At 25.4% G+C, this 25369-nt stretch overlaps 5 protein-coding genes across 6 annotated transcripts; 2 read left to right on the forward strand and 3 right to left on the reverse strand.

The window, feature by feature from the left end:
• Positions 1-332: 332 nt before the first annotated feature.
• On the forward strand, positions 333-2135 carry Bm4841 (Uncharacterized protein; the record flags this gene model as incomplete). The annotated part of the gene is made up of 4 exons (XM_043082453.1): positions 333-756; positions 863-1027; positions 1278-1544; positions 1867-2135. The coding sequence occupies 4 exons, from the start codon at positions 333-335 to the stop codon at positions 2133-2135; spliced, it is 1125 nt and encodes a 374-aa protein (XP_042938387.1).
• Positions 2136-2547: 412 nt separating this feature from the next.
• On the reverse strand, positions 2548-3083 carry Bm9076 (P40, putative; the record flags this gene model as incomplete). Its single annotated transcript, XM_001896354.2, has 2 exons — positions 2548-2686; positions 3049-3083. The coding sequence occupies 2 exons, from the start codon at positions 3081-3083 to the stop codon at positions 2548-2550; spliced, it is 174 nt and encodes a 57-aa protein (XP_001896389.2).
• A 1684-nt stretch (positions 3084-4767) lies between these two features.
• Bm3025 (Uncharacterized protein) lies at positions 4768-6972 on the reverse strand (the record flags this gene model as incomplete). 2 transcript variants are annotated; one of them, XM_043082454.1, is made up of 9 exons in its annotated part: positions 4768-4825; positions 5009-5157; positions 5360-5448; positions 5690-5742; positions 5886-5963; positions 6035-6102; positions 6189-6406; positions 6619-6754; positions 6943-6972. In XM_043082454.1, 9 exons carry the CDS (start codon positions 6970-6972, stop codon positions 4768-4770), a joined length of 879 nt encoding a protein of 292 aa, XP_042938388.1. The 2 variants fall into 2 exon arrangements, with proteins under 2 accessions (XP_042938388.1, XP_042938389.1); XM_043082455.1 differs by having other exon boundaries at positions 5360-5451.
• Positions 6973-7602: 630 nt separating this feature from the next.
• Positions 7603-8166, forward strand: Bm9077 (Uncharacterized protein; the record flags this gene model as incomplete). Its single annotated transcript, XM_001896356.2, has 1 exon — positions 7603-8166. One exon carries the CDS (start codon positions 7603-7605, stop codon positions 8164-8166), a length of 564 nt encoding a protein of 187 aa, XP_001896391.1.
• Positions 8167-13241: 5075 nt separating this feature from the next.
• Positions 13242-23422, reverse strand: Bma-crm-1 (von Willebrand factor type C domain containing protein; the record flags this gene model as incomplete). Its single annotated transcript, XM_043082456.1, has 18 exons — positions 13242-13440; positions 14021-14163; positions 14570-14775; positions 15315-15503; positions 15737-15855; positions 16078-16218; positions 16542-16770; positions 17077-17149; positions 17452-17612; positions 17966-18111; positions 18621-18792; positions 19055-19161; positions 19454-19571; positions 20554-20754; positions 21840-21913; positions 22407-22533; positions 22695-22806; positions 23282-23422. The coding sequence occupies 18 exons, from the start codon at positions 23420-23422 to the stop codon at positions 13242-13244; spliced, it is 2658 nt and encodes an 885-aa protein (XP_042938390.1).
• Positions 23423-25369: the final 1947 nt, after the last annotated feature.

The raw sequence follows: 25369 nt of genomic DNA on the forward strand, positions 1-25369 counted from the left end.
CAAATTAAATGCCTCGAAAATGATCAGAATTTCATTCCTCAAAATCATTTTGAGTCGATTTTACAAGTATTACTGAATGATGGAGCAATATTCAAAGCACCAGATTTGCGTACACGCTATTGTAACACTTTCTCAAGGATTTAAAAGAGCATTCATAAACTATTATTTGAGCGCGATGAAGGCGAGAATATAAAAGAAAAATTATGACAAACAATGGACACCTTTGGTGTTTAAACCTAAAACTGTTTAACCTTTGGTTTCTAATTCTAACAATCTGAAATAAAAAGCTTCCATTTGAATATTTCTGTCATTTCACAAAATTGTGTTTCACCATGTTCTTCACTGCATCTATGACATTCATCATTTGGTTCAATCTTCTGCTTTGCATCGCTTCTGGTAAAAATGAAACTTTCTCTCCAACTAATCTCAAAACCGGTGATGAAGGTTCTGGCATTTCTGGCATCTCAGACAGCTTTAATATCCTCGATTACACCAATTTTGAGCCACTGTTTGACTCAGAATTTCCGTCCGATCCTTCGCAGTTGATTGATTTCGTTCCGTTAAGTGAAATTGAGGAGACTGATCTGTTAAGAAATGCTCCTTATCCTGGCTTCTCCAATAGTTATGGCTTCATCGGCCACACTAATTTGGAAGCATCACTTGGCACAGATATGGATTCATATAGGAATGTGCGGGAAGATGTTAATGGAGAATTAAAAACGAATAATAATGAAGTGAGATATCCTTCCATTACAGGTAAGATTCTTGCTTCAAATATGTGAAAAGACAATTAAACAGCTTTCTGTGATCTAAGTTACGACACCGATGACATTTATCACATATATACACTTACCTGGTTCAGAACAAAGTGCCCTTCCGATCTATTTTCACCAAGTTACTCTTTCCTCGGACGGCATATCCGGTCAACATGGAAATGCTGAACAGAGCAACATCAGCAACAAACACTTCTCGAATAGTTTGAATATCCTCGACTACAGGGGGAATACCGATGAAGGATCAGAAACAGGTTATGACAAATTGCTTAACAACTTCTCGTTCTATCTCTTGTAGTTGTTTACTTTTATCAAAAGCATGAAATTGGAGAAGCGACATATGATTTTGCTCCAAGCGAGGAAATAAGTAAACAACTAATTATTACCTAAGTTACTTAAAATACAATGTGATATTTTTTTATAGGAATAATATTTTTATGTTTTATTATATTAAATGACTAAATTAAAAATGAAAAAACAAAAGCATTGACAAAAATTTTTCAGATAAAAAAAATTATACTTGCCATTATCGCGGATGTACTGTACTTGCGAAAACTTACAAAGAATATATAACACATAAGAAAACACATGGTCAAACTTTCATTTATGAATGCAAAGTGCCTGGTTGTGGGCGAACATTCGACTATAAATCAACATTTTACAATCACAAGCAAACACATAAATCTCATCCTCAGTGTGAATGCTGTGGCAAATTCTTTACCAACAAAGATGGATTGACAAAACACAAGAAATACTTCCAAAAAAAATCTCGTTAGTTTGCTAATTTGACAGACATGCCAACCTGAAATAGAATGCACGTGAAATATCTTATAGAACATTTATGACCACTGAGTGAAAAAATCACAATTATACTTTTTGTTGCAACCATACGCGACAATAATTAAGCAGTTATTTGAAATGGAATATAATAAGATTATTTCATGAAGTTTTTTTTTCTTTTCTTTTTTAATGGTTTTATCAGATTTTTCTTTTTTTTTATCATATTTTATGGTTTTATCAGATTACTCAATTAACTGTCAAACACTATAACAAACTGCCAATTGAAAAAACAAATATGATAAGAGTTTTTTAGATGGACGAAGCTACGAATGTTTTTATTCCGGCTGTGCTTTGATCACGAAAACTTACAACGAATATATAGCACATAAGAAAACACACGGTGAACCCTTCATCTATGAGTGCAAAGTACCCGGTTGTGGACGGACATTCAACCATAAAGCATCATTCAGCTGTCATAAACAAACGCATGAACCTCATCCTCAGTGCAAGTACTGTAGCAAAATCTTCACTAGCAGAAATGGACTGCGAGCGCACATGAGGCGCAAAACAAAATCTCGTTAGTTTGCATATTTAGAAAAAATTTTTAACTCGTATATCAGTAGTCTTCAATGATATATTAACAAACAAAAGACATGCAGAAAAACATATCATTTCATCCAAGAAGATAAACTGCGACGAACTACTGGTCATTTGTTTGTCGCTAAAAGACACACAAGAAATTTTTATTCTAGAAAGCGAAACACAATGTGGGCATTCTTCGCAAGCATAAGAAAGGCGCATAGCAATCGAATGTTTTCGCGGAATCAGAATGCAGCGATCAATTTATAATTTCATTTTATCATTGCATTTTTTAATATTTTATCTTTCATTCATTAACCCATGAACAAATTAGAAGACAACATTAAATGTACAAAATGCATTCAGAACTGAAATGAAGAATTTGTAATGCAAAAATCTAAAATAATAGAGCATCCTAAGTGAGAAAAAAGTATTCATCTAATAGTTTACACATATTTTGCTGTCCGGTAGCTCGGACCGGATTATCAGGAAATGGTGAACCAATTGGCCCAAAAGCCCAAGCATCCTCCTTAGCTGACGGATTTGGCATCCTTCTGGTAGCACAATGAAATTTGAAATCAAATGAATTATTTTTTATACCACTTAATTGATTAGTTTTTAAATTCATAAAATCTCACTTTACATCTATGATATACATACAAATATTTCTCAATTCTTTTATAAATTTATTTCAAAATATGCAAACTTTATCTCAAAATAAGGAAATTTAAACTTACCATTCTTAAAAATTTTGAAATTTAACAAATATATATCCAATTTTTCTGGAATTATAAAAAGTAAGTGGAATGTGCTCAAATCATTTGAATGTGCTCAATGACGAATATTTGTGACAACAAAATTATCTTTTGTTTATGAATCTCTGACAATTGACCCTTCTCTTTAGATAGTTTATAACCTTTCCGTTTCACTTTCCCCTTCCGTTTCTTGCATATCTGAAATTCATACTGTCTGAGTAAGTTTTTTGTTTTTCTACGTGTGATGGATTTTTCAATAGATATTGATTTATTCTTAAGTTATTTACTACTTTGTATTTTATTACTGTGATATGTTCGAGATAAAATGCTGATAGATCGAGAACATACCAGAAAGTCTTCCAACTAGTCAATTCTGGCCAACCAGTCAATATTTGGCAGATTTTGCTCGTAATGTTTTGGATGATCACAGCCCTCAATGAGAGATCCCGAAAGATCTTTCAAATGAGTAAATTTTGGAAGTGTTTTGTCCATTTCATCAAACTTTTGAATTTATTGAAATCATATTCGAAAAGTATGTCACGTCATTCACAAGCAGTATGCAGTATAAATCAATGTCAAAATTCTCATTTCACATTTAGTCAGTTCCAATTTTCTTCTTTACGGTAATGTCAAACTCCAATTTTCTCTTTTAGTGAAAAATAAATTCATCAAATTGAAATATTTGCTGATTCACTTTTCTTTGCAAGTCGTTTCTATATTCACTGTATGGTGAGGCACTTTTGTCTATTCTTAACTTCTACACATTTTTCGCTTTGGTATAATTTCATTTTTTTGCCAATTGCAAATTCTTTATTGGCTTATGTCTTTTGGGCTTTTAAATTGAAACCAAAACTAGAAATTATTTTGTTACTGTGCTGTTTCTCAACTTTTATTTCAAATTATCGCATTTTTCACAATTTTGTTCCGAAAAAAAGAAATCAAGTATTTCGCAGCAACTTTCAAATTACTTCTTTATACATGCTGTCATTGTAATCAAAAAAAAAAAAAAAAGAGAAAATTGCATAAATCATTTAGAAATGATATCATGAAATTGGTCAGTGATAAATGCGATCATTCCTGCCATTAAACTTCAGCAACCGCAAAATACATGTTTATCCAAATACAATCTTATGTACGAAACATTTAAAACTTACAAGTAAATGCTGTATATTTAACTTATTGCAGATTGTTATAACCAGCAAGTAAATTCCAATAGAAAAGCCAGATTATAATTACGTTAGCTGCATACAAGGTAAAATAGTGAATGTAAAAACTTTGATGATTTAAAACTCGACTTTGTAAAATATAATTCTGTAATCTTGCTTTTTTTTCGTCTTTTCACAAAAAATATGCATTGTACTGAAGCCGTCCAATCGAAAACATCTAGTCACTGTAAGAAAAACTGAAACAAAATTAATTTTCCTCCAACTTTTTTATATTTGTACTACACGCTAATCACGCACTTCTTAAAATTTAATTACTCGTAAATATAAGCAAAGGATGATGATGCTTAGCATTCAAAATTATCTACATCAGTATAGAGAGATGAAATGTTCTAGAATTCTTAAAAAAATTAGAATTATAATCAAGAAAATGATTATAGGTGAGAAAAAAATCATAAGATAATTACTGAATAAATAAAGAAATACAAAAATTGAATTAGGTACAAATATATTTGGAATAATTTATTTTATATAAATATTCAATTCTTTTTTACAAGCTATTTACAATAGTGAACAATTGCTAGTTATAACTGAAAAAAAGATCATAAAATGATTATTGAATAAATAACGAAATACAAAAATCACAGTCTATTTTAAACTGAGAATCAATGCATCGAACCACTGTATTTGAAAAAATGATTTATGACACTTGAAAGTCTACGAAAATATGCGATTTGGTGTTGTTCCCTTTCCATTCAACCAGTTTTTCTCTAGTCTGAAGAACGATTTATGAAAATCATTCAGAAACCTTAGCAAGACACTCATATCTTTCTAATTTCCCTCCTTCCAGACTCAACTACTAATAACATTTCAATTTATTTGAATGACTGATTAGTTTTGGCTTTGCTGATGTATTACACATCTAATTACAAATGCCTTGAACAAAAAATTAACTTACTTCTCTGAGCGTTTTCTTAAACCCAACATATCAGGTGTTGTAATGATAGCAGTTGACAATGCAATGGGACTTGGCTCTATACCACTGCGAGAAAAAGCAGCAGCTACTCGGCTAAGTGAACGATTATCTGCAGCCAATTTAAAGCCGTCCTAAAAGTTACATGAATTGCAATAAGCCAGAACATGTAGTAAATGAATATTATGTAATTCCAGTAAAAGATTGTTACGATGTCATACATTCGCTTAATGCAGAAAGACTAACCAAATGTTTTGGCATAGAAAAAAGAAAAAATATAGAAGAGATTCATGAAAGCATTTCTTTAGCAAGACAAATCAAAACAAATCTCAGTACCGTTTCCAAACAATCGCTGATGGGAGTACTAGTTGCAAAACGTCCCGAAGAACCTCCACCACTTCTTTCTGTCGAAGCTAAGCTACCTCCTGCTAGAAAAAGAATATCACTCTGGAATCATTTCAGGAAGCTTTGAAAAGCAGAGAATTCTAGGGTATGAATTCACTCTGCAATAATCATTTGCTCGAAGATCTTGCTATGAATTTAAATCATTCTCAAAGCCAAGTCCCGTGAATCAGTATAAGAGGAGCATTATTTCAAGGCTTTCAATTATCAGTATATGACGAGACATAGCAAAGCATATATTTCATGAAAAGCAAATCAACTTACTACTTCGACCAGCTGAATGAGGGCTATTACGTGAAACAGAACTGATAGACAACCTGAAGGACAATGAACTTGGACTTTTCAAACAGATGAATAGAAGCTTGAAAGATTAATATATATGCATCATCTTTTTGTTTTACCCTGAATAATGAGAGAAATTGAAAAAGAGATGAAAAGTAATGAAAATTAGTATACATACATTTGTTCCAGTTTTTGAGCATGATGTCGAAGCTTGTCAATTTCTCTTATCAACGATTCCTTTTCAGCCAAAGCTTTCCTGAAAACCACTGCAGAATTCTACAAAATGTATGTTTATGGTTCTGTTACTAAGAATGAAATTAAACAAACCTTTCCCTTTCGGTCTTCTGCTTCATTACGAGCTGTGCCGATATTACGTACTTCATTGCTTTCTTCTGCTGTAATATCGAACAATCAATTGCACCACTAGTAAATTCATCTATTTATCGGTAATTTTGATGGATACCGATTTCTGCAAATTTACCATTGATTCATGTAAACTACCTGCCTGTTCCTGCTTAGCTTTTTGTAAATGCTGACGATGGCCGCTTTGGAAATCCAAAACTGCATTCAAATTCTTCACGTATTGCTCCAGCAATTCTTTTGGATTTCGAAAATACATTTGCAAATCGCTCCGAAGATTCCGATTAATTTTCACTGCATTGGCACGCTTGCTACATCGCATGCAATGACTTTCAGGAGCTGAAAATGTCAAATTATGAAGCACATAATTTGAAAAAAAAAAATGAAATAAGTATAAGCTTTTTGTCGAATTAACTTTTTAAAGTCCACTCAAATACATCAACATATAAGGATGTATTTTAAAGCTACTAAAGTTAAAATAAAATTCAATAATTCTGCAAAATTATTTCAGAATGTGTCAGGTGATATGAAGGAAGAAAAAACTGACTAACCTGTTTCGTAGCATTTACCACAAATAATATGACCACATGATGTAAAATAAAATGGATACTGTTCGTTACCCTGTGTTGGCATACGAATGCATACATTACAATGAATCCAATCACCCATCTCAAAGAGCAAATTTAACTAAAAATAAAAATTCATGATTAAATAATTTCTAACCATAATTACATTAAATCGTAATTTTTGTTAAGACTGAATTTCTTCTGCGCTTAAATTTACAAATTTAACTATTAATAATAACACAAATATTAAAAGTCAATAATTAGGCTAGATTAAACTCTTATTCAAATCATCATTCATCAAATGTCTACCTCACTGTCGCATATAGCTCCTTCCACCATTCCATTAAATAATCTACCCAAGCAGATACCCAAAATATACCTTCCCCGTATCCATTAAACAACTCTTCCAGCATTAAAACCTACATAACTCACAGCAGTGAGAAACCCAAAATTCAACAATTTTGTCACCGATTGACAATGACAACATAAATATCTGTAAAGTTAACGAAATAAACAGTTCGAGACAGGTAACAAGTTATAAAGCACTCGTAATATTCGTGAAGTACGTGCAAAGTGATAGGTTATAAACCACTTGCAATATTCGTCAAATACGTGCAATATTGTAAAATACGTTAATTTGAGCAAAATAACAACTAAACGTATGATGCAATTGTCTAAATAACGCCCATATAAAATATATGCAAATTTTAGTTGCATCATTTAATGGATTAGTTGAACTGTGTGCCTGTAAGAGCCATTCCAAAGCGGAATGAATTATTGCTTACGTGCAATTTAGATGGTTTGGAATATTCTAGAAATTTTTGATCAAAGTAATATGCGTTTCATCATTTTCACTTCTTTTATTTCCATTTAATTATTCACAAATTTTTAGAAAATAAGAAGCAGAAAAAAAAAAAAAAAAAAATTGGTTCATTCTACCTCCAAACGATTAATATTTGTCAACTTAAAATGGAACAACGACAACGATGGAATCAATTCTTGTTGCAACATAGAATGGAGCGACAACGACTGATACGATTGAGACGATGGATTCAGCATAGAATGATGCGAGAACGTATGATGCAATGGAATCAATGCTTTCGTCATCAAATGGAGCAACAACAGATGACACAATGGAATTATTTGATTCAGGATAGAATTATACAACAACAAATAAATAAATGGATTCGTTGGAATCAATGTAGAATGATGCGATGGAATCAACAGATTCAACTAGAAATGCTACAAGAACGGATGCTATGGTGGAAAGAATTAATTCAACTTCAAATGTTACAACAAGGAATGTCGCAATGGGATCAATGGATTCAATTACGTACGTTACAACAGCGAATGATTCAATGGAGTCAGCGAATTCAGTTACGATTGATGCGACAACGAATGATTCAGTGCAATGAATGGATTCAGTTACGAATGGATCAAATGATGCAGTCGAATGAATCATTTCAAATGGAACAATTTTTCTGGTGGAATCAATGGTTTCAACTTCAAATCAAACCAACGACAATACGGTGAAATAATTAATTCTTTCTTGTTTTTTTTTTTTTTTTTTTTTATAAGTTCTTTAAAAAAGGAAAAATTAAATTAAAAAATTAGTAATAGTTATAGTGTAATAATAATAGTAATAAAAAAGTTAATTGTTTTGTTTCAATTTTTGTTTGATTTTTTTGAAAATATTTGGAAAAAAAAAAGAGTAGACAAGCAATCTTTCTTTTACCCTTTAAAAAAAAAAAAAAAAAAAAAATTAAATTAAAATGAAATACTTTTTTTTTTTCTATAAATTCTTCAAAAAAAAAAAAAAAAAAAAAAAAAAAATTAATTAATTAAAATAGTTTTTTTCTCTTTTTTCTATAAATTCATTTAAAAAAAAATAAGTTAAAAATTTAGTAATAATCATAGTACAATGATTATAGTAAAATGATTGCCTTGTTTAAGTTTTGTTTAATTGTTACCTAATAGTTTAAATTATTTTGAAAATGAATCATCAAGCAATTATGCCAACCGTTTCAATCGATAATATAGATTCTATAAATTTCTTAAAAAAAATAATAATAAAATAAATAAATTAAAAGGAAATATTTCTTTCTTTTTTCTCCATAAATTCCTCAAGAAAAAATAAATTAATTAAAAGAAAATAGTTTTTTCTCCATAAGTTTTTTAAAAAAATAAGTGAAAAATTTAGTAATAATCGTAGGTAGTAACATGATTGCTTTGTTCAAATTTTGTTTTATTATTAGGAAAAAAAAAACAATAAATATTGTGAAAAAGTGACAATTATGCTAACTGTTTTGCATAAGAAGAGTTATTTTTTTCCATGTTAACATAATTAATATTAAAATTATGAAAACCTTTCACAATAAATTTGCATAAATCATGAAAGATGAAGTCATTGAGAAATTATAACAACTTCTTATTTCTTATTAATTAAAATAGATAGCACACATCTTTCTTATAATATTATTTTCAACTAAATTTGTAGGATTATGATTTTATTGTTTTTTTTTTTTTTCAGTTTATAAAAGTCTAATTTCAGGAATTATATTACTTATTACATAAGATATTTGATTTGTTTTCAATTTCTAACCTTAAATGCAAATTGTTTTTTTGTTGAACTGCTATGAACTTTCAATTCGAATAATGTTATTTTCTTTTGCTAATATATTTTTTGCAGTTTTTTGGTTCTATTTGAATTTCATAATGGTTCTGGTTTGTTGTTTATTTCTATGAAATGGTTTATTCTGTTTCTTAAACTGTTGTATTTTAGGTGACAAGAATTTCAGGATATTATGCTAATTATGTGTTGAAAATTGCATTATTTCTATTAGAATTATTAAATTTAGTAATATTATATCAAATTATGAGTGAAAAGTTTATGTTGCAAAAAAAAATTTCAAATTTCTTTCTTTCTCTCAAACTTCATCGATTAGTATTTTCAGTGTGTTCCTATATATCAGCTTATCATTCAGAAATTTTTTATACTTCTTGCAAAATTTGATTTCAGTTGAATGACATAGCAATTTTAAAAACATTCCAGTATTTTTATCATTTAGAGATTATGATTGTGCTTTGTTGTATTTGATGCTCTCAGCTATATTCGGACAGTTTTCAGAAATTTTCTGCAAACTTTGTATAATTATATATTACGTTAATTCTTCGTGGTATTTGCCATGTTTGAATCAACTATTATTCTAGCCTCCCAAACAAATGTTTATCTCTTCATCTAATCTTAAAAATTGATTGACGATCTATTCGGAATAATCAATCTTCAGGAAAATTACAATTTGTTTTTGTTTTTCTGGTCATTTTCATAATTTAGATTAGTGATATCTCGAGGTTTTTGATATTATTGGCAAAGATTTCGAATATCAGTTCAATTAATTAGAAAGAAATCTAAATTACATTTGTTGTTTCTGAAATCTTTATCATATAAAAATAGCAGCTGTGGATCGGATGATAATTAATAAAATCAACGATGTTAAGAAAATATTTTATTTTACTGCATTTCGTATTCTTGTGTTTCTTAAATATTTTACCCATTAATAAAATTGAATTGTTTCACTTTTCTGAATAAGGTAATCATTGCAGATATATGATAATTTTACTTATAGAAAGGTAATGTGAATTATCATTGTATGCGAAAGGCAGTTCATTTGAAAATTCTTTATCAATATCATTAGAGTTGATTTTTTGATACTGCTCAGTCAGCTTTTTGAAGATTCTGCAGTTCTTCAAAAAAAAAAAAAATGATATGTGTCAAGAATTGAGAGATAATATATCAAGTATTTTAAGGTTTATTTTATGATTTTGAGAGAAGTTTTCTGTTATCAAGCATATTAGGGCTTTATGTAGCTGATTTGAAATTAAAAATTTGCGCTTTTCCTGGTTTTGCTTGTAAAAAAAATGAATATTATATATATTTAGCTAACTAATAAGTAATAAAAGTAATAAATGAATCACTATAATCATACATTAAGTTTGACATTATACCATTCAGTTTATATACCCACCTAATTTATAATCATAATTAATCTTCAATTTTTATTTTTAGTGACGTTTCTCGCAAGTCTCATCACTTTGAAGTGATTAATCATTACACTGTGATCCAGACGATATCATAGTAGGAAAGGTAAGCGATCAGATACGAAATGAAAACAAAAAATAATCAATTAAAAAAAATCAATGTCTGGTTAATTTCAATCATATAACACCTGAGATAACTTTTAAACAATGATATTATCTAAAATATTGTGTATGTGTTAGAGGAATATTTGGCAGAATTTTTAGGTAAACATTAAATAATATACTTTTTAATGCATATTTAATTACGCATTCTGTATAAATATGAGCACCAAAGAAAAATATGAAAATGAAATATTTCCAAGATTCATTACAAATATTTGGAAATAGTATCAAAAAAAAAAAAAAAAAGAAATGGATATTTTCTCAAATGTACAGTGTTGAAGAATGGGAAGATATGCTTGGTTAGGAAAAAATGTACTGCAAGTAGTATTTCGTTCTAAATTTCCATTTCTTTCTAGTATGTCATTTTTTTTTTTTTGATTCGAAATAAAATTAAATAGAATATGGTTAAAATTTTTGATGAAGATTTTTTTAAAACACAATACAAATTGATATTTTGTAATATAATCTTCAAGCATTTATTCCCATACTAGAACAAATCAGATAACAGGAAAAAAGAAGTGAAATTTTTGAAAAATTCAGAAAAAACACGATATTAAGACATTTTAGAAGTAAAATCAAGAAATTCTACTGCATTATCTCTAAGTTTTATATCTTAGCAATCAAAATAGCATAAAAAAGATTAAACGAGTGAAGAGCCACAAAAATTGTGCAATAACTTTATACATTATTTTGTGCATTTTTATTTTGTTACATCTTAATTATACATTTAACTTATGATAATATTTCCAATTCATAATTCTGCTCATCAATTTAAACAACATCCGTAAAAGTTTAGATAAATTCAATTCTTCCACATTGCAGTTAAAAAATTTCAACTCATAAGGTGCATTTATTGAATTTGAAATAAAATTTCAAATTTCTTAGGACAGAAGAAAGGGAGCAGATAAAATAATATTTGGACATTCTGACAGTTAATATGTATGATTATTGATTCATTAAATAAATAAAAAAAATCAAATAATTTTTAAACAAAAGTTCGTATGTGAAGATGAAGAAGCGAAAAAAAGCTCTATAAATGATCGGAGGTGAGAACAAAAGAGAATTTTTTTTTTTTGAATGCAATTTTTTTGTAAAAAAATTGTGACGAAACTAATTGCAAGTAAACTTAATTAAATGTAGTACTTTTCATTTAGAGTGAAGTAAAAAGTTGAAATGTGAGGTGAAGGAAATCAATTTCTTATCATATTTGAATTTGCAATTCGTTAGTTTCTTTTTCTTTTTTCTTTCGTTTTACAATCATTTTTTAATTTTCATATAAAGATTAATGTATTTGGAAGAAAAGGAAACTAAAGCAAATTTAATAAATATTGGTTTTCAAAACTTCACGAAATATCAAAAAAAAAAAAAAATTAGAAATTGAATAGTATTCTTACATTTCATACAGTTAACTGAGAATAGTGATTGTTTGAAAGAAATTATGTGAAATTTTGAAAATAAATATATAGCCGAAGAGCTATATGAACACAAGCACCACCAATATTTCACATATGTATAAATTATTATAGATGTATTTTTTAAATTATAAAAATATACGTATAATTAATCAATCTCAAAAATTGTTTTTCTTTTAAGTAATTAATTTTACTTGTCATTTTATATGCTCAAAATATTATTAAAGAATGGGAATTATTACTGACTATTATCAAATTTACACTATAATAAGTTTCATAAAAACTAAACAGTAAAAAGTGAAAATTTCATTAGCTCTTCTAAATTTCTATACATAAATGAGCATAACCAAGCTATTTCATTATATTTTTCATTTCTAGCTTTAATAATTAATTAATCATTTTATTGATTAATTCGTATTATTTAATCACTGATATAATTTATCCAAATATTTAAAGAACTCCAAAAAATTGAATTAGTTTGGAAAAATTTCATACAATATATTTTTCTTTTCTTCTCCACTCCTATTATTATTCTTACTAGTATTATCATTATTATTATTATTATTATTATTATTATTATTATTATTATTATTATTATTATTATTATTACTATTACTATTATTGTCACTATTAATCATCTTTTTAAAATAATTATAAGCATAAATATTAAATCTTATTTATTTTACAAAATTAAAAATGCATACTAATTACTGTTACTATCATTACTATAAATATTGTTATACTATTATTTATGCAAAAATTTCGAAAAATTATAATGAAATTTAAAAGTATTGCGCAATAGAAAAGAAAAAAAAAAACAGAAAATAAAAGGATGAATAGTAATAATAATAATAAATTAATGTGAAGAAAATGATACTAATAATATATAAAAAGTAATAAATCAAAAAATTTTATTTCATTTTAAAATGAAATTTTTTTTTTTTTTTTTTCATTTCTCTTCAACTTATATGTGTGCAATTTTTTTTTTTTTTTCCACTATACATTGCATGATCCATGCTTATTATCCAATTTACCAAATGCGTTATTTTTAAATGAACCAAAACCGCGTCGAATACCGTAATCCATTGATTTTGTTCGACTAACACTTTTTTTCACTGGATTTAATGGTAATGTATCGTAATGTGGTCCGTATCCTGAGCTGCCATTGGATGATGATGCGGAACTTGTTTCAGAGCTAAAGAAAAATAATTTTTTTTTTTTAAAAAAATTTATTTTTCTCTTTGAAAGAAATTAATTTTTAGTACTATAAAATTTTTCAAAAAAAAAAAAAAAAAAAAAAAGAGAAAAGAAAAAGTACGTTCAATAATTTTTCGATAATTTTATAAATTTTAATGATTGAAAAATAAATAAGATGAGAAGTCAAATATACTTATTAATTATGTATATTTTTTAAATTTGTGAATATAATCAATGTAAAATGATGAAGTTTTTATCAAATTTGCAAATTAATTTAAATTGAACAATTTTGAACTGATTAGACAATCAAAACTAAATAAATAATAAAATTAATGAAAAAAATACGTCAAAAAAAAAATCCATAAACTATAATGAGTGAAATATAATCAAATATGCCAATAATTAAAGATATGTTTAAATGTAATTATTTCATAAAATATATTTAAATATTTCTTTGTCAATGATTGAATTGAATATCATTCATAATTATACAATAATTCTTAATCTTAATCTTAATAATAATAATGATAATTGATGAAATTTGAATTATTTTAACAATAAATAAATCTATAACTTACTTTGATGAAATAAGTAATTCACTTTGTCCATCATCACAACTATCCCTTCTAGTTGGCATATCTTCATACAACTGTGGAGTTGATCCGATCGCTTTTGTAGCTGACAATAAAACAGTTGAGCTATTATAATGAATTGGCGATTTCTGCAAATTATGCTAAAATTAAAAAGATTAATTGATCGATTAAAAAGATACTAAAACTTTTCAATAAATGAAAGTAAGTAAAAAAAGAATCCAAAGTAAATAATAGATTTTAAGATCAATGTTATAATAATTATATCCAGTCGGATAAATAAATTTTGTATGAAAAAAATATCTATGACATTGAATTATTTAATTAGTCACTTCAATTTCTACAATAGTAAGATTGAAAAAAAAAATTAATTATATTGGGTTAAAAATTGTTACAAAAAAAAAAAAATATGCATAAATAACTTGGTGAAAATTAAAAAAAGCACACATATATAAAATAAATAATTTATCATATTTAGATTTTTTTTTTTTAAAAAATTTAATTTGAATAAAAAAAATTAGCAATTAATTAACAGACCTTTTCATCATTATTCTTATTTTGTTTGATCAATTTATAAATAAGAATGAAAACGATGACACCAATAAGGATAAATCCGGTTAAGCAAACTCCGTATAACATTGTATTCATTTGTGAAGTTGTTGATGATAACGAAGATGATGAGTCATTGCCATCTGATAATACTGATTGAAATTGGCCTTCGCCAAAGGATCGCCATTCTACATCTATATAATAATAATTCTTCTTCTTGTTTTTTTTTTTGTAATAATTTAAAAGAAAATATTTTTTAGTTATTTGATTCTTTTAAAATATGTATTAAAAAAATATAAAATGAATTAAAATTTAAAAAAAGAATTAAATTTTTAACAATTCAATTGAATATTACAAATATATTTTTTGAAATATTACTATTATATATCTCGAGTAATATATGATGAATACATGATGATGATTACTGTAAAAAATGATGAATATACTATGGTACTATGAAAAATAATGATAATACTACGATATTGTGAGAAATAATGATAATATTATAATATTGTAAAAAATGTAATATTGTGATATTGTAAATAGAAATATTGTAATACTATGAGAAGTATTAACAATACTATAATACTGTGAGGAATGATGGTTGTCTTAAGCAGTTAATCAATTTAAAATTTATTTCTTAAAAATTTTTTACATGACATTAAATAAAAAAATGAAAAAATTTGAAAATTAAAAAAAAAAAAAAAAAAAAAAAAACGAAAGAAAAAAGAACCTTTACAAATTGGACAGCAATATCCAGGTATTTGTATGGAATCATTACATTTTGCGCATTGTTGCTCTTTACATATTGTTCCACCACCTGGTTGACAGGTACAATTACGACATGGACCATCACGCCATTCTTCATTAACACTATATACATTATCACCATAACTGCATACTGCACCAGATGATAGCACATCTAAAATTAATATTTAAAAGAAAATTTAATTTAAAACGATAACAAAAATTTGAATCATACTTTTTGCCTTTTTATTAATCTTAAAAAAATTTTTGTTAAAGTAGGAAATTTTTAAAAATTGCATTTGTCATGCATTATGAAATTTTGAAATGTTTAATAAATTCGTTAAAAATATCTTAAAAACTTTTTTTTCTTGGCTTTCAAATTAAGATTATAATTTATAATTAATATACCAGAACAAACAGGACAACATCTTCCTTTGATTGTTAATGGTATTCCACGACAATCTGTTAACTGTCGACATTTCTCCTCGAAACATTCAATTTTTGCATCACCGTCAATTGCAACACATCTGAGTTTTCAGTGATATAATTCAAATTAAAATTTATTAATTATATTTAATTTTTTAGTAACTAATTTTTAGCTTATTTATTTTTTTTAGAATGCAGTAGCTAATTTTTAGCTTATTTATTTTTTTTTAGCATAGCTAATTTTTAGCTTATATATATTTTATTATTTTTATTTATTTATTTTTTTTTTTTATAAATAGAAATTTATAGATATATGTATATACTTGCATGAGGTGCATTCATCTGTCCTCCAACTTGATCCAGCAACATGCACAACATAATTGTTATCCGTGCATACCACATTAACGATATTTGATAGTGTCACTTCCGGAATGCTTACTGACGATTTTGTTTCTTCCGGACATCTGAAACAGGAACAGTTTCACATTTCCAAACACAGCAGGTAAAAATTAATACAGAAATCTTTGTTTCAAATGCAGAAATTTTGCATTTAAAAAAATTCTTATTAATTAATGTTTTATATAAATTATTTAGCTTAACAGACTTTTAGATTTTACTTTCATTGTCGTCTAGTTTATAATAATAACTATCAGCTAATTAATGATCAATTTTAATTGAATGATCGATAATTGATGATTTACAAATTATCCTAATTAGCATTATTAAAAAGTAAATTATTTTAGAAAAGAAAGAATAAAAAAAAGAAAAAGAAATTTTAAAAACATACTTAGGGCAACATTGATTTCTTTCGTCAAAAATAGGTATGGGACATGCAATTGGTGGACATTCGACCACACGACATAGGACATTACCTACGCGACATGTGCATGACGTACAAGGAGCTAATTGCCACGTTTCTCCGTCAACAAATAAACGTCCAGCACTTTGACATACTGTATGCTCATGCTTCGATAATTCCAGCAATGGTTTTAAATCACAACTTGCACAACAAGCATCTTTAAATATAAACGTAATTAACAAAAAATTTTAATACTAATTTAAAAAAAAAAAAAACTTCATTTTATTTCAACTTTCTTCATGCTTATTCTTTGCTAAATTATTTCTAATATAATAAAAAGATTTCGTTATCTAACATTTTCAGCTTTGATATATTTATTTTTATACTTTTTATTTTTTGGTATATATATGTCAATTAAAATATTTTCTAATTAATTTCAGGAAAAAAATTACACCTGAAATCGTATAAAAAAAAAAAAAAAAAGAAAAAAAAAAAACATAAATAAATAAAAAGTCCGCAATACCTTCTCTTTTTTTCCAATGTTCAATAGGACATGATTCATTTCTTTGTGGACATGAAATTAGTGAACAAAATTCCTTAAAAGAAAAAAGACAAAAGAATAGAAAAAAGAACGAAGAGAGAAAAAAAAAATAAAAACCATATAAAGTTGTATAAATAAACAAATAAATAAATATAAATATGTGCAAATGAATTAGTGTCAAACAAAAACAAACATTAATTTGACAAAAAAGAAAGTTTGAATGAGTAAAATTTTTATTTTTTAAAAAAATTATTTTTTCAACATTTTTTTTTATAAAAATTAATTTCAACATTTTTTGTAAATCAAAAAATTCAAAAAAAAAAATTGTGTGATTAATTAATTAATTAGCTAACTAACATGTTTTTGCTCACAGAAACAATGTCGACAGCCATCATTCCACCATTCACCACTATCACGCTCATATAATTTACCCGTTTGTGTGCTAAATGAGTAACATTTATCCCAACCATCGGGCTCTTTTTGCAATGATAACAATTTGGCATCAATTCGACTCATTGCTAAAATCAAAAATCAAATTAATTATTTTTTTTTTTTGTATTTCACAAATTATTTAAAATTGTTTGTCGATAATTTGTGCAATTCCGTCCATTTAAGAAACTGTTTGTTTGTTTTTTTTTTTAATAGTTTATAATTAAGTTTGGCAAAATTTGTTAAATTATTTAAAATTATTTATTTGTTTACATTTGTGATTATTCTTGTCATTTTAGACGAAAAAAGACCTTGAATTAATATCATTAATTAATTAATTAAGTTAATTAACTGTTTAAAGATTGGCTATTTCTTTAGAATTATTCAATTTATATTATATTAAGGAAAAAATAAATAAAATAGAATAAATTATTATGTATACCTCGACATTTACATACTGGACAACCATTATTATTACTTTCAAAACCATATAAGCAATGTTTGTAACATTGATGAAGCGGTGGACATTTGGCGCATTTGCATACAGGACAACTTTTAGCGTCGCGCAAATAGCCATGAGCACAAATTCTGTAAGCATAAATTACTAAAGCATAATAAATTTTTTAAATGCAAATTTTTGATTCAAATAATAATGATAAGAGAAAAGAAAATTGAATAAATTTTTTTTTAATTATAAACAAATAAATTAATACTCGTATGAAAGAGTAAAATTTTCAAATTTTTTGATAAATTTCAAAAAAAAAAATAACATTCTCTTTTTTTTTTTTTTAAACAAAAAAAAAAAGTTTACACTAATATATTTTCATAATATGACGACCAAAAGGAAAAAAAAAAGATTTTTTTTTCCGAAATCTTTTTTCTACACATATTTTTTTAAAAAACGAATAATAATTAATTAATATTTATATTTTTATTTAAACGAAGGACTAAATATATAAATGAAAGAAAAATTTTTTTATCATAGAAAAAATGGATTTTTTTATTAAATTTTAAAAATAATTTTAAACTAATAAAAAAATTTTAACAGTTTTAAAGAAGAAAACAATTGCAAATGTAATTAAGTGAAATGATTATACTTATCACAGGTAACATCGCTAAGTTCTCGACAATTGCCACTGATAACATTTTGTACAGGTGCGCATTTGCACTGGAAACAACCATTTGAGTCGCGCAATAGGCCATTTTCACATCGTAATGGACAATGCTCTAATGATGGACAAATTGCTGGATTTACTATTATTGTTGGTTCTAAAAAAAAAAATTTTCAACATTTTTTTTTCTTTTTTTTTTTCACTGCCAAAATTTTTACGATTTAAAATTTCAAAAAATAAAGCAGATAAAAATTTCTCAAAAAATCCGATGAACGTATAGAAATGAACAAAAATCAGAATTTTTTTTTTGTTTAAAAGATTTTTTCTCTTAAATTTACTAAAATCATAATTAAGTGGAAGAAAAAACTTTTCAAAATATTTAAGAAACAAAAAAAAAAAAAAAAATTTAATCAATTAACCATCACATATAGGACAACATTGGCCTGGAATTTTTCTTGGATTATCACATTCCACTTGACACATATGTTTTTGACAATAATGTACACCATCTGGACCACAAGAGCAACTAAATCAAATTAATTGTAAACTAAATATTTTAAAAAAAAAAAAAAAAAAAACTTAACATGTAAAGATAATTTTGTTTTGTGAGAAAAAATAAGCAATTGAAATTTGAAAAATTTAATAAATAATTGAATTAAATTTCGTTTTTTTTTTTTATTTCACTAAAAATATAATTTAAGTCTTAAAAAAAAATTATTTGTTTTTTCTTCTAGAAAAAACAAATTTCATTTTTTTTTCGTTTCATATATTTTAAAATTAAAATTTTAAAAGTAAAAATTTTTTATGCAATAACAAACGTTGTACAATCATCTTTTTGCCATGTTTCATTTCGTTTATGCTTTTTACCATCAGTTTGACAGCCAAGACATACTGGGCAACATTCATTTTCCGGTATAGCTACCCAAGTACAATGTGCTAAATTAAATTAAAATAATTGTAAAATTAGGGTAATAAAATTTTTAGCATTCAAATTTACAATAAAAATTAATTGAGAAAAGAAAGAGGGAAGGATCATATATATATTTTGATTTTGAATGAACGAAAGAAAAAAAAAAGCTAAGAAATAAAAATATTCTAAATTTTAAACAAAAAGAAATTGAATTAGAATTTTAATTCAAAATTGAATGGTACAAAATTTTAAAATAATTGTTCAGGTTCATATTTATTTACTGACTTATTCATTAGAAATTAATATGTTATTTTTTTATTTGTTTACTTAATTATTTTTATTTAATTTCATTCATTCACTTACTACTCATAACAGATTCATGATTATGTTATCGAATTTTTTTTTTTTACTATTAAGCAATGTATTTCAGTTCGTTTGTTATACTGATAAGTGATAAGCAGTGATAAAGACACTTGTACTTTGCTTTTCTATAGCATTTTGCAGTATAGATGATAACACACTACTCGTGTGCATATTTTTATAAAAAAAAAAACAATTCCATTAAAAAACCATTGGAAAAACTACTCGTATAGAATATTTTAGAATTCTAAATTTAATCTAGATTTAAATTTAATTTGAAATTTCCATAATTTCGAGTATAAATTATTCCGATTATTTAAAAAAGAAGGAAGATAACAAAATTATCATACATATTTTAAATTTTTTTTAGACTAAAGAATAAAAATGTCTTAAAATAGAATGAAATTAGAATAGAATTTAATTTAATTTTTTTATAAAATTTCAATTTACAATGCTAATTTTCAGTCTTCTTTTTTTTTTTTCAAAAAAAAACATTTTAATTTTATCAGTTTGAAGGGAACTGATTATTTGTCATTTTGTAAATTTAATAATTAATATGCAAATGATTGAATGTGAAATTTAAAAGTTTTAACTTTGAAATCTATTTTTAATTTATTTTTTTTTTTAAAAAAAGGGAGAAGAACTGACATGGAGGACTTGCACAGGTCATTTTACTGCATAATGCGATACCACTTTTGCATTTGCATTGCTCACAACTACCTGTATGCCACCGTTCACCGTCATCGTAGATTTCACCATTATATGGACATCGTTTCCCATTTATGCTTATCATGTCATCGCCATTTTCACAGGTAAATTGATCACAACATCGTCCAGGTGTTCCGTCACCTGTAAACTTTAACTAATCATAATTCTATTCTGTGAATAGGTAGATGTTATTGGTAACTCAAATATGATAAGATAAATGAAATGAGTGACTCAGATATGATAAGATAAATGAAATGAGTGACTCAGATATGATAAGATAAATGAAATGAGTGACTCAGATATGATAAGATAAATGAAATGAGTGACTCAGATATGATAAGATGAATGAAATGAGTGACTCAGATATGATAAGATAAATGAAATGAGTGACTCAGATATGATAAGATGAATGAAATGAGTGACTCAGATATGATAAGATGAATGAAATGAGTGACTCAGATATGATAAGATGAATGAAATGAGTGACTCAGATATGATAAGATGAATGAAATGAGTGACTCAGATATGATAAGATGAATGAAATGAGTGACTCAGATATGATAAGATGAATGAAATGAGTGACTCAGATATGATAAGATGAATGAAATGAGTGACTCAGATATGATAAGATGAATGAAATGAGTGACTCAGATATGATAAGATGAATGAAATGAGTGACTCAGATATGATAAGATGAATGAAATGAGTGACTCAGATATGATAAGATGAATAAAATTAGTATCATAATTTTATTTTGTTTTTTTTTCCTTCGCAAAATAAAATATCAATCAATTTTTTTTTAAATATATACCATTTTATTTTGTTTTTTTTTTTTTTTTTTAAGCATATAACATTTTATTTTGTTTTTTTAAACACATACCATTTTATAATAAAAATTGTTGAAAAATAAAAAGTAAAAATAAATAGATAGCTAAAAAGTTTTCCTCATTCTAATTTCAATTCAATTATAATGAAGTAAATTTAATTAGTGCTCATTACACTCACTAATTATTGTACACTTTTAAGTATGACTGTAGTTTTTAATAACTAATTTACTTTTTTATTATCTCCGAGTAATACAATAATTACTTTTACGTGTAAAATTTATTGCGGATTCACGTGAAAAAGACAACAGAATTATTCATTCTATTATTAAAATGAATATTTCAAGAGGAGCATTATTTTTTACGTTGTTATTATTTTCATTTTCTTAATGCAAATGATACCTTTTTGTAAAATCTTCACCTTTTGACCTTCGGGACATGATGCTGGCATGCAAATTGATGCACGACATCGACATCTGCAATATTTTGCTCTTTTTCTTTGGTTTAAAATTTTAATTTCAAAGTTTGTTTTGATTAAAATAATTTGAAAAAATTTTTTAGTAAAATTTTTGTCTCACTATTTTATTCTATTTTGTTTAAAATTTTTATTTTATTTATAAAATTTATTTATTCAAATGTCAAATTAAGAAAATATCAAACATTAATCAATAATAATTTAAACAACAATTAATGATGATACTATTTGCTCGTAAAATTTTTTGCTATATCAGAATTTTTCTTTCACCTTTTTTTTTTTTTGAAAATTATTTAATTTAATTTAATTAACTTTCATTTTGTTATATATTACATTTTATTCCTCTTAACATTATTTTTCTTACTATATTATATCATTTTATTGAATTCTTCATTAAATTACTTATATAACATTAAATTACTTACATAGCTAATTACTCCTATAACTTATAAATTTAGTTATTAATAAACAAAAAAAGAGGAAAATAACTTTACTCAGGATTAATTGGACAACAAGTTCCAGCTGGTACATAACTAGCAGTTCGAATGCTATCATTAGGACATTCTTCTTCGTTGTAATCCAAAAAATGACGGTCACAATGTACATTCTCGCATTGCAATTCTGTAAAATTAATTAAAAAAAAAATGAATTTAATTTTTTAAATGTTAAATTTTACAATTTTTAACTTATTATTTATTATTTATTTTATTTGCTAATAATTTTAGCAAGTAATTAACTTAATTTTATTAAATTATTAAATAATATAAAATATGATAATTAACCTGGTTGCTTGCATTCAAAAATATCACAACAATGACCTGGTTCATTGATACCTTTTTTTACAAGAACACGTTCAAGACCACTTTCACATACTGGTACCAATGGATAACATTTCTAAAATGCTGATATTGATAATTCTTTTTAAAAATAAAATAAAATTTAAATTTTTCAAAAATTTGCAAGTTAAAAAAAAAAAATTATAATCCATGGTTTTTAAATTTATACCTACTAAATTTATTAAGATACATAACAATGAATACGAATCCATTTTTTTTATTTTTTATTGAAATAATAATATAAAATTAAATAACAAATGATTTTACCTTCTTTTTTCTTTTCCTTTTTTTTTTTTTTTTTTTCAACGATATTTCTCAAATAATTTATTTTAATATCAAAAAGAACATACGTTAGAAACTCTTACTTCCATACAACTTTACTTATTAAATTATTTTATCAACTAATATCGAATTTATTTATTCGTTTTTTTTTTTTAAAAAAATACAAACAATTTGTTTTTTTTTTTTTTTTTTTGCATTTTTTAATTAATTTTATTTATTAAAAAAAAAAAAGAAACAAATATATAACTAACCTGTATATCACAATGACATTCTCCAGGTGGTGCACAACATTCTCCAGGTGGCGGTGGCGGTATTACTAATCGAGAATCTTCCGGGCATTTATGCAAATAGACCATGTCACATTTCGCTTTCAAGCAATTCTCCGGCCACATTTCTAAAATGAAAAAGAAATTTCAATTTAAACTTCTCATAAATAAATTATTATTAAATTAGGAGAGAACATTTATTAACGAAAATTGTAAAATATTCATACTGTGTAGCGAATTCAAATGATATTTGTACGTATATTATACTAGTAAAATTGAAATTCGAAAAAATACAAAGTGAGAAAAAAGCAGTTTGCTAGAAATTCAATTGAATAGTAATAAAAGATAAATTAAAAAATGCATGGATATGATAATAAATAAGTAAATCAGTAAATAAGTATTTCGATTCTTACTAAGTAATAAAAAAAAGCAGTCATCGAACAACTAAAATTAATTGTATTTTTCAGTTCTATTTTTCTAAATGAGAAATTAAGTGTTAATTTTTAACTTTTAATCAAATTATATAAATTAAAAGATAATAAACTAAATTTAAAGCCTACCAATTTAAAATCGATAAGTCTTTTTGTTTTTTGAAGTACTAAAAAAAAAGTTATGCAAGAAAAATTGTATTATAGAAAAGTTTTGAAAGGTTATTTCAATAAAGGTATAACAATATATTGGAGGTGATTCATCATGAATAGATGAACGGATCTTTTTCAAAATTTTTTTTTTGAAAAATTGTTTGGAAAAAGAGTTCCAGTTTGATGAGAAGTAAAAGAGGGCAAGAATGATTCAAAATTTTATGTGTTTATTTTATTTTTTATTATTTTTATTTTCAAAATTCAACAAGTTATATTTCTTTGAAATCTGTCGTTTTTATTCGTCTCTTTTCACCCCATTAAATGATAATAATAAATTTTTAAATCTTTTCGATGATCAAAATAATCATTTTTTAAGTTTAATTAGAAAAGAAAAAAAAATGCAGTCATTTCCTTTCGTTTCCTTTTATTTAAAATTTTTGTTATAATTATAACCAAAAAAAATTATAAATTAGAATAAATTTACGAAATGAACAAATATTTTTTTAATGTTAGAATTGAGAGAAAAATTTTTATTTGAAATTAAAATTAATAATCAAAATTGCATATGCATTGAAATTATAAACCTATGGAAGGAAAAAATAAAAATTGTAAATTTTATATGACAGAAAAAATGAATTAAAATAAATTTACAATTTTACAAATGAAAATTAAGTCGATAGTATTTTATCTAACATGATAAGGATGTAACAGAGAGAGAGAGGGAGAGAGGAAAAGAAGAAAAGAGAAAGTAAAAGGAAAAAGTATAAACTATTTGCAATGAATATTTATTTAAAAATAGTTGGTATCAAAATTGCTATCATCGAATCGAATAACTCAAAGCAATAAAAAGCGGACACATGCACGCATACATATACGTGCACACGTGTCACGTAAACACGTACGCGTATACACGCATGAACGCTGACATGCATACACATTCATTCACATACATATTTTATTAAAATTCCAATTTTTTTGTGCTAACTTTTAAGTATTTATAAATAGTACTAACGATTAATGAAGATTATATGAAAGGGAAATATTATAAAATAAGAAAATGATAGTGATAAAAGGTAATGATAATAATTATGGTAATAATAACAATTAAAAAATTATATTATTATATTTAATGAAAGAAAAAAGTGAATTTTTCTTTCTTAAAATGAAAATTTAAAAATCACTTTGCTTTGCTTAAGATGAAAAATGAAAATGAAAAGGTGACATCATGACATTACTTAGCAGCTTAATACGATAAGCACATACAATCAACGTTGTTTACATTTCAATAAAGAATTTCCTATCTTTTCTTTCATTCAAACAAATTATTAGCTATAAAAATCTTAATTTAATATCGAAATAATCTTAATTAATTAATCAATTGATATTATAATTCGACCATGAAATGTTTTAAATTCTTTTATATGATTATTACTAAATAAATCAAACGATATTGCTTTGTTTTTTTTTTTTTTTTTTTTTATAATGCAACGCT

Source organism: Brugia malayi, assembly GCF_000002995.4.
Source record: "Brugia malayi strain FR3 genome assembly, contig: Bm_v4_Chr4_scaffold_001, whole genome shotgun sequence".
NCBI lineage: Eukaryota > Metazoa > Nematoda > Chromadorea > Rhabditida > Onchocercidae > Brugia > Brugia malayi.